The 13,997-nt window shown below is 38.2% G+C and overlaps 1 protein-coding gene across 3 annotated transcripts in view; it reads left to right on the forward strand.

Annotated features, from left to right (window-relative positions):
* Zbtb44 (zinc finger and BTB domain containing 44) overlaps positions 1-13,997 on the forward strand; it is a 45,444-nt gene that overhangs the window by 23,472 nt on the left and 7,975 nt on the right. For all 3 annotated transcript variants that reach the window (XM_090319738.1, XM_090319741.1, XM_090319739.1), the window contains one exon: positions 13,050-13,134. In XM_090319738.1, the coding sequence (XP_090175864.1) occupies positions 13,050-13,134 (85 nt within the window). The remainder of the gene's footprint in view (positions 1-13,049; positions 13,135-13,997) is intronic.

Here is a 13,997-nt window from a genome sequence, read left to right on the forward strand (position 1 = left end):
TAAGCAAGGAATTCCATGCCAAGTGATATGAATAAAGCATGGATGCCTGAAACTGGGAAGTCATGAGGGGAAGACGAGACAAAAAGCAGGTAAGAGATTCGGTTGTAAAGAATCTTTTTTTTTTTTTTTTTTTTTTTGCCAGTCCTGGGCTTGAGCTCAGGGGCTGAGCACTGTCCTTGGACTTTCTCAAGGCTAGAGCTCTACCACTTGAGCCTCAGCACCACTTGTGGCTTTTTTTTCTATGTATGTGGTACCGAGGAATCGAACCCGGGTCTTCTTGCATGCTAGGCAAGCACTTTAACCACTAGGCCAAACTCCCGGCCCCTGTAAAGAATCTTCAATGCTAGTTCCAGTTAGGATTGCATTTAACTTCCTGTGATAGAATCCCTTCTAAAGTGGCTTTATAAAGCAGGATTCTATTTATTACTATTGGGTTCAGAAATAGGAAGTCTAGAATTGGTACCATGAGTCTGCAGTGTAATCAGTGGCCTTGTCCCTTGTATATTCATAATTTACCATGTTTAGCTTTTCAGTTTCATCTGTATTCTGTGGGTATGAGATTCTCACTTCATCATTAGCTTTTCATTGTATAAAGGAACAGAGCTTATGAGGACAGTTCAAGTACTCCCAGACACTCCTTACAACACCAGCTATGTCAGAGGAATCTGGGGAATAATGATTATTGATTGAGTATAGGATATCCGAAAATGGATATTAGCATACAAGAAGCAGTATCCATCAAGGTCAAGTAAGCTTGGGTTTATCTTGGTAATGAGTAGTGTTTCTCTAAGGGAATAAGAAATGAAGTTTGGTGTTGGCATGCAAGAAAATTCAGCTATGCAGAGACAAGCTCAGAAACCAGTTACACCAGTTGGTGTAACTGAATAGTAAAATTTGAAAGTGGATTTTGTTCAGTTTTTATAAAGAATCAATACTATTGGATAATATTGAATATGTACATTTTAGGGAAGAGAGTCAAAGCACTCAGGATAAAATAGTGATAATATATTGATTCTAAGTAATAATTTTTCACAGCTAATGTGAATCCAGATGTATATTTCAGTGGATTATCCTTTAGTTACTTCTTAGTGACACAAAAAATAATGTTGCTCATTTAATAACATTTTAGCATCCATTAAATGTCCTAACAACAGTGTGAAAGGGGAACCTTTAGGTGGGGAACCTAATTAGTCCAGGACAGCAGAAATCCAAAAGCAAGGAGTTAGCTAGCAAGGCTTTGTTCCCTTCAGAACTTTTCAGGGAAGAATCTATCCTCGTTGTCTAGAGGTTGCCAGCAATCTTTGATAACCATTGGATTATTCTTTTTTTACTCGAATCTCTATGTGCATCTTCAAATGACCTTCCTTATGTGTCATGGCTCTGTCTTCAAATCTCCTTTATAAATACATCAATCATTGTACATGGCCTATCATAATCTTCTTTGTATAGCTTCATCTTTTTTATTTTTTTGTTTTGTCTTTGTTGGGGGGGGGGCAGTTCTGGGTATTGGACTCGGGCCTGGACACTGTCCCTGAGCTCTTTTGCTAAAAGCCACTTGACAGATCCACTTCCAGCTTTTTGGTGGTTAATTGGAGATAGTTTCAGATTTTCCTGGCAGGTAGGCATCAAATCATGATCCTCAGATCTCTTCTACCCAAGTTCGTAGGATTACAGGTGTGAGCCACCAGCCTGCCTTGTATAACCTCATCTTTACTTTGTTGCATATGCAAAGACCAATAGGACCTCATTCATAATAGGCAGGGCAGGATTTAAGCATATTTTTTCGGGAGACAATGTTTGACTTACAAAGTTGATATTCCTGAATTTGAGTCAAGATACTTTTATTTTTTTTAATTTTTTTTTACTTTTCAAAAAACATTTTTTACTATTATAAAGGTTATAGTTACGTGTCAGGAAAAGAATACATTTCTTTTGGGGCAGTGTCACCCCTTCCCTCACTCCAGTTTTTCCCTCTCATCCCTATCTATAAGTTGTATAGTGCATTCTCCACATAGTGTTCAGTGAGTATCATTGCTACATCTGTTTATCCTTTGTTCCTCCATTTCGCTGCCTCCCCTTATACTCCCAAAGACATGTAAATGAAGAAACAGGACAAAAAGAAAACAAAAACAGCACCTCCCCCAAAAAATATTTCCTAGAGTTCATTTTAATTTATATATATATATATATATTCATATATTCAGCTATGGACTTGAACTCTGGGCCTAGGCATTGTCCCTAAGTTCTTCAGTTGAAGGCTGCCACCCTACCCCTTGATGGACTTTTAGTGTCCGGACTGGCTTTGAAATGCGATCCTCAGACCTCAGCCTCCTGACTAGGATTACAGGAGTGAGCCACCGCGCCCAGCTGATTAATATTATTTTGTAAGATTGATGGAACCCAAATATTAATCTCCCTCCTGTGTTGCTAACTAAACCTGAAATACTCCTTTTTATATTTGTGTATGTCTAATCATAAGAACTATAATGTTCTTAACATTCTATAAAGAATTTAGTAATATAGTAGAACAGGCTTTTCAGTTATTTTAAGTAGAATTAAGATAATTGTGGATTCTATTTTAACATGGATATAGGATCTGAATATCATATAATCAGATATTTGAAATGGTATTTTTTTGTTTTCAAGCAAATGCACTTATCACCCCTAATTTACACACTAAAACAGCCATACAGACAATCACTAAATAGAAGGGAGAAAAGAAAGGTAGACAGTACTTTGTGTTCTCTATTTCCACAGGCTATTCTTATAGGTGTTTCATTTTACTTCATTAAAAAGGATATCTGAGACATAGTGTCATTCCAAGGATTGATGATTGATAATTCCTATATTCATCTTGCTGCAATTCTAAATTAATTTGATTACTCAATGAAATTGAAGTTGACTTGTTCCTATAATTTTAAGATCTTTTTTCTAATTAGTTGCCAAGAAAAAGATTATAAAATCTAATACTCTCAACTTATAGCAAAAAAAAACAAGTGCTAAAAATGCAAAGGAGGGAAAACCCTACTGAAAGTATATTAGCTCTTGTTGCTAAAAAAAATCAATATTTTGTTGTTTTCTGTTATTTTATTTTTGCCACTCCTAGGGCTGAAATTCAGGGCCTGGTGCTGTCCTTGAGTCTCTTCTTGCTGCTTTTGAGTAGTTTATTGAAGACAGGAGTCTCATGGACTTCTCTGCTCAGGCTGGTTTCAAACCTCAGTCTTCAGGTCCCAAGTCTCCTGAGTAGCTAGGATTACAGGCATGAGCCACCAACACCTCTTGTTTTGTTTGTTTTTTGTATCATTCCAGGTCCTAGATTCTGTCCCTAGGCTCTTTTGCTCAAGCGCTCTACTACATTGAGCCACAGCATCACTTCAGTTTCCTGATGGTTAATTGGAGATAAGAGTTGAAGAGTTTGATAGACATCCTCCCTGGGCTAGCTTTGAACTTTGATCCTCATATCAAAGCCTACTGAGTAGCTAGGATTATAGGCATGAGCCAGCAGCACCTGGCAAAAGCATCAACTTTTGATAGGTCAGGAAAAATTTCCATTACCAAAAGAGCATCATGATTTTCATATAAGAATTTAAAATCTTAATATACCAAAAACAGTCATTCTAGATAAGCTACTATGCTAGCAAAGAAATTCTATACTCGTAAAAACTTGCCATTAAAAATAAATTAACTTCTATGTGCTAGTGATTGTATCTAGAGATTCCCTTCTTGAATACTTATTTGCTAAACATGACATTTGAAATATGATGTAAAAATCAGACCTGGGAGTTTGGCCTAGTAATAGAGTGCTTCCCTAGCATACGCGAAGACCTGTGTTCAATTCCTCGGTACCATGTACATAGAAAAAAGCCGGAAGTGGCGCTGATACTCAAGTGGTAGAGCTCTAGCCTTGAGAAAGTCCAAGGACAGGGCTCAGGCCCTGAGCTCAAACCCAGGGCTGGCCAAAAGAAAAGAAAAGAAAGAAATACAATGTAAAAATCAATGTTAATAAAACCTAAAAGAAATAAAATAAAAAATTAACTTGGGGGGCCTGGAGTGCTTGCCTAGGATGCATGACCACCTGGGTTCAATTCCTCAGTACCACTTACATTAAAAAAGTGGAAAATGGTGCTGTGGCTCAAGTGATAGAGCTCTAGCCTACCAAGGACAGTGCTCAGACCCTGAGTTCAAGACCCTAGGACTGGCTAAAAATAATTAAACTGACTTGGGGCCTGAAGTGTGGTCTAGTGGTAAAGGGCTTGCCTAACATCCATAAAGTCCTGGGTTCAGTTTCTTGGTACCACATACACAGAAAAAGCTGAAAGTGGTGCTTTGGCTCAACTGGTAGAGCTCTAGCCTTGAGAAATAAAGTAACTTGGACAAGGATGTAGCCCAGCCATGCAGTGCTTGCAAGAATATGTGTTTGATCCCAGCACCTGCCTTAACAAATAGTATGGCTGATATGGTAGGTAAAGATGTTAAGGAATTTTCTAAGCAGTATTGTCTAGATTGTTTTTGAGATAGAGTAACGATATTGTAACATTCTATAAAGAAGCAATGTAGCATAATTAAAAGTTGACTATAGGCTCAAGTATGGATTTTGCTATGATACTGCCACTTAATGTGATTTTTGAGCAAGTTACCTATTTCCATAACCATAACATGAGGAATGATACAGGAATCCTTCTTATCCCTTGTTTTACTTTATACATGTCTACTTCACTGCTGTCATTATGTCATAGAAATTTCCTAAATTTTAATTTCTGACAATCATGTTGGTAAGAGTAACATGATAGAACCTTACCCTACCCCTCTCCATTAAGCCTGAGATTTGAATCACCCCTCCATTCACATATCCAGAGTGGATATGATAGCCATTGGTTATCACACAAACTGATAGAGTATTACCATGCTTGTTTTCAAATAACCTGTTATGAAAGACAGCAAAAGATCGGATTTATAACGTTCATTGCTGTGTTTTGTTTTGTTTTGTTTGGTGGGTCATGGGACTTGTACTTGGCTGGGTGTTGTCCCTGAGCTCTTCAGCTCAAGGTTACCACTCTACCCTTGAGCCAAGCCCCACTTCCCATTTTCTAGAGGTCAATTGGAGATAAGAGTCTCAGGTCTGGGCCGGGAGTTTGGCCTAGCATGCATGAAGACCCAGGTTCAATTCCTTAGTACCACATACATAGAAAAAAGCCGGAACTGGTGCTGAGGCTCAAGTGGTAGAGCTCTAGCCTTGAGAAAATCCAAGGGCAGTGCTCAGGCCCTGAGCTCAAGCTCAGGACTGGCCAAAAAAAAAGGGGGTCTCAGGTCCTTTCGTGCCCGAGCTGGCTTTGAATGTTGATCCTCAGATCTCAGTCTCCTGAGTAGCTAGGATTACAGGTGTGAGCCATTGGGCCCGGCAATTGCTCTGTGTTCTTATTGTCCTATTTTGTTATTAATCTTTTACTGTGCTTAATTTATAAGTTAAACCTTATTATAGACTTGTAGGTACAGGACAAACAATGCATACTATGAATTTGGTATTGTAGTTGGAGAGGGGGGGGGAGAATGTATCTGTTACACTAGAAAGGAATGAATTTTGTGTTCTTTGAGGTGGACAAATTCCCTGAGTTAAATGCTCTTATAGAAAAAGCTTAGCTGTCATAATCTAGATAGCTTCATTATTCATGTCTTTCTGATTAAATAGATTGTGCTGACAGGACTGAAGTGACTTTAGCAGGAGCATTTTGATAATGTAAGACCAAGGTCTAATTTTTATAGAACTAGGGTTGAAATAAATGATGTAAGGGAAACTTAAATATTGAAGGTACCTATGAAAGGGTGTCTACCTTCTGAAGTGTTCAAGGAACAGCTGGGAAGTTTTTGTCAGATGGGAGATGGTGGAGCCAGCCATCTGTTAAATTCAGAACAGTAGCTATAGGGAAAAAAATGCATTTTGTTTTTGCTTGAGTGACAGGCAATCTTGAGTAGTTAAATACAGTAGGATAGTGCTAAAAGATCCTATTAACTATAGGGGTAGTAAAGCAGAGGTAGTAACAATAGGGGTAGTAAAGCAGAGGACCAGAAAGAGAAGTACTGAAGAATCAGAAAATCAATATGATTTCTTTGTCTTCAGTGAAAGTTGCCCTTTAAAACACACACACACACACACACACACACACACACACACACACACACACACACACACACACTATAAGGGTGATGTCAGAGGAGTTGCAGTTATATATAAGTAAGGTAATGAGTACAGTTCATGTCAAACATTGTTAGCCCCTCCCTTAGTTTTTGCCCACTTAACCTCCCCCACCTAACTCCTTCTCCCCCAAGTTGTAAAGTTCATTTATAACATAGTGCCTTGTGATCATCATTGCTTCATTGGTTCACCCTTTGTCCCGTATCTCACCAAATCAGATACATGACACAAGGTACCAAAATCAAAACAGTGAGAACAGGAGATAAACCAAAGGTGGGGCTGGAGGGAATAACTTCACACAGTACAATAAAAAGCAGAAACAATTTTTTAAGGTCTTGTTTTCATATCTTGGAGTTCATTTCAATTACCATCATTTTATGTGGTCATATATACATAGCTATTGAGCTGTTGTGATCCTTGCTAGGACTATCCTAGAAACATAACTAATGATTACAAATGAGGGAAACAGTGGAACTTGTTTCTTTGGGTCTGGCTCATTTAATGTGATTTTTTTGTTGTTGTTTTTTGGGGTTTGGCGTTTGGGGGTTTTTGGTTTTTTGGGTTTTTTTGTCTGCCATGGAGCTTGAACTCTGGGCCTGGGTGCTGTCCCTGAGCTCTTCAGCTCAAGGCTAGCATTCTACCACTTGAGCCACAGCACCACTTCGAGGTTTCTGGTGGATAATTGGAGATAAGATAGATTTTCATGCCCAGGCTGGCTTTGTACCACGAAGATGTGAATATTTCACATAGATGAGATTATGGATGATAGTCTTTCTGACCAGCTTCTGTCCTTAACCATATTTTGCTGTTCTTAGTTTTTCTGTGGAATGTTCTGTAAAACCTTTAAGTGGTTCTGTTAGCCTCTAGAGCTAGTTCAAATGAAATAGATACATATATATACATATAATATTCTCATTATATATATAGTTTATTATTAGATTATATTGATTAGAGTCTATATTCTCAGTAAACAGACCATAGAAGTATATATAAAAGGATAGAAAAGTTTCAGTAAGGGACAACACTAACCTGAATAATTAGGATACTTCTAAAAGCCCTTATTTCTAGATAAATGAAATATAACAAGCAAGAGTTTCTTTGAGCTCATTTTTGTAAGAATGTAGCCGCTAGCAAAGGGCAAGTTGCATCTCAAAAGATCTGCACTCTGTTACAAGAGTAACAACTAAATCCTGTTGAGACAGCAGGATCTGCACTCTGTTACAAGAGTAACAACTAAATTGGGTTGAAACAGCAGGTTCTGTCACCAGAGAGCCCCAATATTTGAGCAAGTTGTTTATTACTCCTTTGAAAGGAGATTACACTCACACTCCATGAGGTTTTTAGGACCTCATAGTCAGAATTTGCTAAAGCAGTGTTTTTCTACTTCACCAAGATGTTACCTGCTCATGAAAATAATATAACCTACCTGAGGGTAAAGTAAAAATGCCAGCTTGGGCTGGGAATATGGCCTAGTGGTAGAGTGCTTGCCTAGCACACACAAGGCCCTGGGTTCAATTCCTTTGTACCACATACACAGAAAAGGCTGGAAGTGGTGCTGTGGCTCAAATGTCATAGTGCTGGCCTTGAGCAAAAGTGCTCAAGGACAGCGTCCAAGCCCTAATTTTAAACCCCAGGATTGGCAAAAAAAAAAAAAATGCCAACTAGATCTAGGTACTCATAGTTCACACCTATAATCCTAGCTACTCAGGAGGATGAAATCTGAGGATCATGGTTCAAAGCCAGCCTGGCCAGGAAAGGCTGTAAGACTCTTCAATTAACTACCAGAAAACCTATAGTAGACCTGTGGCTTACTTAACTTAAAAAAAAACAAAAAACAAAAAAAACTACTTTCCTAATGTCCGCTAATTTAAATGTTCCAAAAGGGAAAAAAACCAAAGCATTTTAAAGTATTTTCTTGGAGAAGAAATTTCATGCTATGTATGTTAACAGATGATACTTATTAAATGTTCACATGGTGTAGTTTTATGCAAATTGCTACAGTTAATGCATTAAGCTTCCATTAAAATAGTCTAAGTAAAAGCTTATTTGCTATTAAGAACAGAGACCATTGCAGAGGCTCAGCTTTGTTCATTTGGTGCAGCCTAGCTTGTTTGTAGGTAGTAAAGAAATGAACAGATTGAACTTAAGTTGTTTGGATCCATTGTCTTACTACAGATTATGGATTCTGAAAAAAATACTACAAAAATATGTGAAAACCTGAAAAAATGGACAAAGAATGGCAGGTTGAATTGGGTGTGGTGGAAAGACTGGTCTAGCAGAGTAAAGTGAGCATCAGAGTACTGAAACGAGATCTGCTTTTTGGACAGTTGCTTTACCAGAAAAAAAGGGCAAGAGGAATGGGATCCAGAAGGTTCTAATAATGGAATCCAGAAGGTTCTAATGAAGTCATAGAGGAGTTGTTCCACAAATAAGTGGATTCCTTGAAGATCTATATTGAAAGCTACCTTGACAGTGGACAGAATAGATTAGGAAAAAGGAAGGAAATCATATCCCTATGAAGGTATGATCACTGACTAACCCACTTGCACATAATGCATCCTTGTTACATATACTTAGTGTGATTTGGCATGAAATGTCATTGTGGTTTAAGTCAAGCAGAAGCAAACATTTAAAACGTCTATGATAAAGAACATATCCTCAACTTCAGCAAATCAGTCCCACACAAATGATTTTATTTTTAAGGGCAGAAAACCACTATCAGAAATAACCAAGGCAAGGAAACAAGGCAGAGAGAGAACCTCCAATGAGGAACGTAAAGAAATCAGGCAACAGAAAGGCCAATTGGCATAATTTTCAGACAGATAAAACATGCTTACTCTATTTAGCAAAATGAACAAATTTGAATAATTGTAAAAAAAATGTATGGAAAGTAACAACAGATTGGTAGGAGGGACTAATTAGGACTTCTGGGAAAGAAGAAAATAACCAAGATGAAAAATCTTGATGAACATTTTGGCAACAGATTGAATTTAGCAGAAAAAGGAATTTAGGATCAGAAAATAAACGAAACTTTAGAAGAGAAAGGGGGAATATAGATTACCTTTGAAATATCCAGCAAGATATTCCTATAGCACAGGCCTATAATCCAAGCTATTCAGGAGGCTTAGATCTGAAGATGATGGTTCAAGTCTAGCTCTGACTCCAATTAGCAACTCAAAAACCAGAAGTGGAACTGTGGCTCCAATTGGTAGAGTACTAGCACTGAGCAAAAGAGCTGTATCTGTTTCTAAATAGATACATGAAACTTCAATGTTAGACATGACCAGGATGAACTAAGTATGCTGAAAGAAAATAACTACCAGCCTAGATTTGTACACCGAATAACTTCCAAGAATAGAAATAAAATAGATATTTTTAGGCCAACTAAAACCATCTACAGATCACTAATTCCCCCCCCCCCCCCCCCAGTCCTGAGCTTGGGTTCAGGGCCTGAGCATTGCCATTAGGTTTTCTCAAGGCTAGAGCCCTACCACTTGAGTCATAGCACCACTTCTGGCTTTTTCTTTTTTTATTTTTTTTTTATTGTAATTAGTAAAAGGGTTACATGATATTTGCCAGATAGAAGGTACATTAATTCACATACATTGATACCCTTTCACATGTCTTGGTACCCATTTCCCTCATTTTTTGCTGGCGGTGGGGCTTGAACTCAGAGCTCTTTGGCTCAAGGCTCAAGGCCACTTTGAGCCACAGCACCACTCTGGCTTTTTCTATGTATGTGGTATCAAGGAATTGAACCTGGGTCTTTGTGCATGCTAGGCAAGCACTCTTACCACTAGGCCACACTCCTGGCCCCTAAAATTCTTAACAGTGTTGACATAAAGGCGAAGTTAATGAGAGCATGGATAGAAAGTCTTCTAAATAATGAATGAAAAGTAAAAAAGAGGTAAATAACTTGGAAAATGAAAGCAAGAGGAGCATGAAGTTAAAGCTGCCAAGGTGTTTGTTTTGTTAGGAAAACGCAAAGGTTTTGATTAACTTTAATTGCTGATAAATCTCCCCATAGTTCAGGTATAAAGCCCATGTACATGCTAAACAGTCACTACACCCAGATATATTATTCACTGCTTGCTACATATCTAAGTTCCCAATCACTGGAAAAAGAATAGGAAAATATGTAATTTCCAGTTGAACAGTAGAATGGTTTTTAACACAGTTATCCAACAAATCAATTCTGAAAAAACGTAAGGAATGGAAAGGGCCAAGAGCAGCCAGAAGCAAATGGACAAGAAGAAGAAAGTTGATAAGGTGAGAAGACTTGCTCTTCTTGAGATCAAAATTTAATATAGAGCTACTATAATAATTGTCATTAATACAAGGGCAGACAGGATTAGAAGAGAATCTGAAATCAGACTCAGGCACTTACATGCTTATTGTCTATATATTAAACGGAGGTAAGAGACTTGTTAATGTATTTGAACATAGAATCAATTCCAGACAAACAAGAAAAGACTTAATTGTCAAAGACGAAACATCATAAGAATTGAATAACAAGATTTTTTAAATGACACCAAAGGAGATAGTGAAGAACAGAGTAAATATTTGTTTAAAAGTTTTACATTTTGGGCATCAGATCATAAAATGAAACAGACAAACTTATGGCAAGTAAAGACTTGTAATATTAAAAAAAAATCATTGGCTTATGCCTAAAATATGAAAAGAACCGTTGCATTGAAAAGGCAGAGAGGCAGGCACGGTGGTTCACATCTGTAATCCTAGCTACTAAGGAGTCTGATCATGGTTCAAAGCCAGCCGGGCACTAAAGTCTTCGAACTTTGTGTGGGGGTGGGGGTGGGGGTGGGGGTGGGGGGTCATGGATCTTGAACTCGGCCTAGATGCTGTCCCTGAGCTCTTCAGCACAAAGCTACCGCCCTACCCTTGAGCCAACCCTCTTTCCTGTTTTCTAGAGGTTTATTGGAGATAAGAGGCTCAGGTCCTTTTGTGCCCTGGCTAGCTTTGAACCTTGATCCTCAGATCTCAGCCTCCTGAGTAGCTAGGATTACAGGCATGAGCCACAGCACCCAGCACCTTGAGATTCTTATGTCCAATTAACCACTAGAAAATGAATTGGCGTTTTGGCTCAAGGGGAAGAGTGATAGCCTTGGCAGAAGAGCTCAGGGACTGTGCCTAGGCCAAGAGTCTAAGCCCCAGGATTGACCAAAAAAAAAAAAAAAAAAGGCAGACATCTCTTAGAAACTCAGTGAAATGCTGGTATGCTTGCTTCAAATTGCAAAAATGTGCAAATCTATAAAGTAGGTATTGATACACGTATAAAATAGCACAGGTCTTGCTCACTGCTGGCACTGATGAACCAATAAATAGTCAGTACCTCAAGCCATAAGCATGTACATATGTACTAAGTTATGGCTATAGGAATATTCACAGCATTGTTGATGATAGCCTGAAAGTGCCCATCAGGAATGTGGACAGAGTATTAATAGTCCACACCAGTGAAAATAAACCAGTTACATAAACAGCATAAATGTTCTTATAGCAAGCTATAAGAATAGACTTAATTTTTTTTTTTTGGTCCGACATGAGACTTGAACTCTGAGCCTGGGCACTGTCCCTGAGTTTTTCAGGTCAATTCTACCACCCTACCCCTTGAGCCATAGCCCCACTTCGGTTTTCTGGTGGGTGGTAAGAGTCTCATGGACTTTCATTCCCCTGGCTGGTTTTGAACCATGATCGCCTTCTAAGTAGCTAGAATTACAGGCATAAGCCACCAGCACCAAGTTAAACTTAACCAAACAACACTGAACTGTACTAACAGCAAGGGTTGAGAAGCTAGTAACCAGATAGTAAATAGTCAACTGGCACATGGTCTAGCATAATGGCATTGAATGTAGTTGGAAGGCAAAACTCCGTCCATACCTATGTTCCAGAAAGAGCCAATGACTAAGCTAGTCATAAAAAATGAGTATTTAAGGTTGCTTAAGGTTTTTAAGGTTGCTCATTTCATGGAGTCTGTATTCAGTTTTAAGAGACAAGTAACAGTGACTGGATGCTGGCTGAGATTGGTAGTAAGAAAGATCCTGTGAATGTATTTGTGATAAAACTACTTTTGAGAAGCTGTTAGTACTCTAATTTGAACTTAGGGGCTCTCACTAATTTGATGCCTTACAGCTTAAGCCAGACCCCCAAGCTTCTTTTTGCTTTACTTTGTAGAAAGGGTCAGACACTCAGATCTGACCTTGGAATATGATCCTTCTACCTGCACCTCCTACATAAGTGGTAATTGCAAATCATACCACTGTGTTCCACTTTACTTGAAATGAGGTCTTACTCCTGGCCTGGTCTCAAACCTTGGTTCTCTACCCCCTGAATACAACCATGCCCAACCCTAATGTAAAACTACTTTTCTAGTACAGAAGATAGGATAATACCCATAAAAATATGGGCAGTTGTAGAAAAGAGAATTTACAGTCAGGAAAGAATGAAAGGGACTTCCACTAGACTGTGGACAGTGTTTGTTTTGGCTGTGCGGATGTTGCCCAATTACTTGTCTTATAAATAGTATGCAAAAGTTACGTAAGTTTTATGTCACTTTTAAGATTTAAAAGTTAAAATGTCAGTGTTTCTTTAAATTACATTTAACTAGGTTTTGATTTGCATTTAAATTGTTCATGTTTTCTGAAATACATATCAAATATTACCAAACGAATTTAATAATTTAGGCATGTGCTACTTAAAATTTTTTGAAGTACGTAATGTAGCTTAACTAATAGTAAAACATAAAACACTTGCTATTAGATTGGGGCATGATTATATTAGCTTATTGGCTGCCTTATTGGTTATCTTGGCTTATTGACACCACACTATCCTATTTTCTTCACAGGCTCTGTAGATGAAGGTGTTACTGAAGGGCTACCTACACTTCAAAGCACTTCTAGCACTAATACTCACGTGGATGATGATGACCGGTTAGTATTGACATTGTGTGTGGTTTTCTTATAAGGGCTGTGTTTAAATTCAAGCACTTTGTCTCCGAGCTGTATGAAAAGCTGTTGAGAGTAATGAGGTAGTGTCATCACATTAAACCACCCTTTTTTTTTTCTTACATTACAAAACTACATAGTCTGTTTCTCTAAAATGTCTGTTAGAGGTTGGCAAACTATGGACCAAAGCCTATTACCTTTGTAAGTAAATTATTAGAATACAGACATGCTTATATATATACATGCTTTATATATACATTGTTTGTGAGTGACAAAGCCAAAATAGATGTTATTGTGCCTGCTACAGAAAATATTTTGTTAAGTTCTAACATATATACTCATGAGTCTCAAGTCATTATCGTCACTCAATATTTTCTACTTAATATTTCCACATAGATGTATAAGAATTTGAGAGTTGGTCCAGGAGTTTGACCTAGTGGTAGAGTGCTTGCCTAGCATGCATGAAGACCTGGGTTCAAGTCCTTAGTACTTCATACGTAGAAAAAAAATGGAAGTGGTGCTGTGGCTCAAGTGCTAGAGCTCTTGCCTTGAGAAAGTCCAAGGACGGTGCTCATTTGAGAGTTAACAGGGCCAAGAGAAAGCTGTCAATTTGTAACTAAGTCCTTTCACCAGTCTGGTCCCATTCCATTTCCCAGCTTCTCAATCAGTCTCTATGATATCTTTTTTTTCCCCTCCCCACTCATTACTTTGTACGCTTTTAATCCTTAAATTTTATCACCATCCTTGTAGCATGTATCCCCAGCCCCTGGTCTGTCTACTTTTCCTCTGTGTGTGCTACATCCACCCTGTGCTACATTACCCTGACTACTGCAACAGCCTTCAGATTG

The sequence above is a fragment of the Megascapheus bottae genome, chromosome 27, assembly GCF_031878675.1.
Source record: "Megascapheus bottae isolate mThoBot1 chromosome 27, mThoBot2.hap1, whole genome shotgun sequence".
NCBI lineage: Eukaryota > Metazoa > Chordata > Mammalia > Rodentia > Geomyidae > Megascapheus > Megascapheus bottae.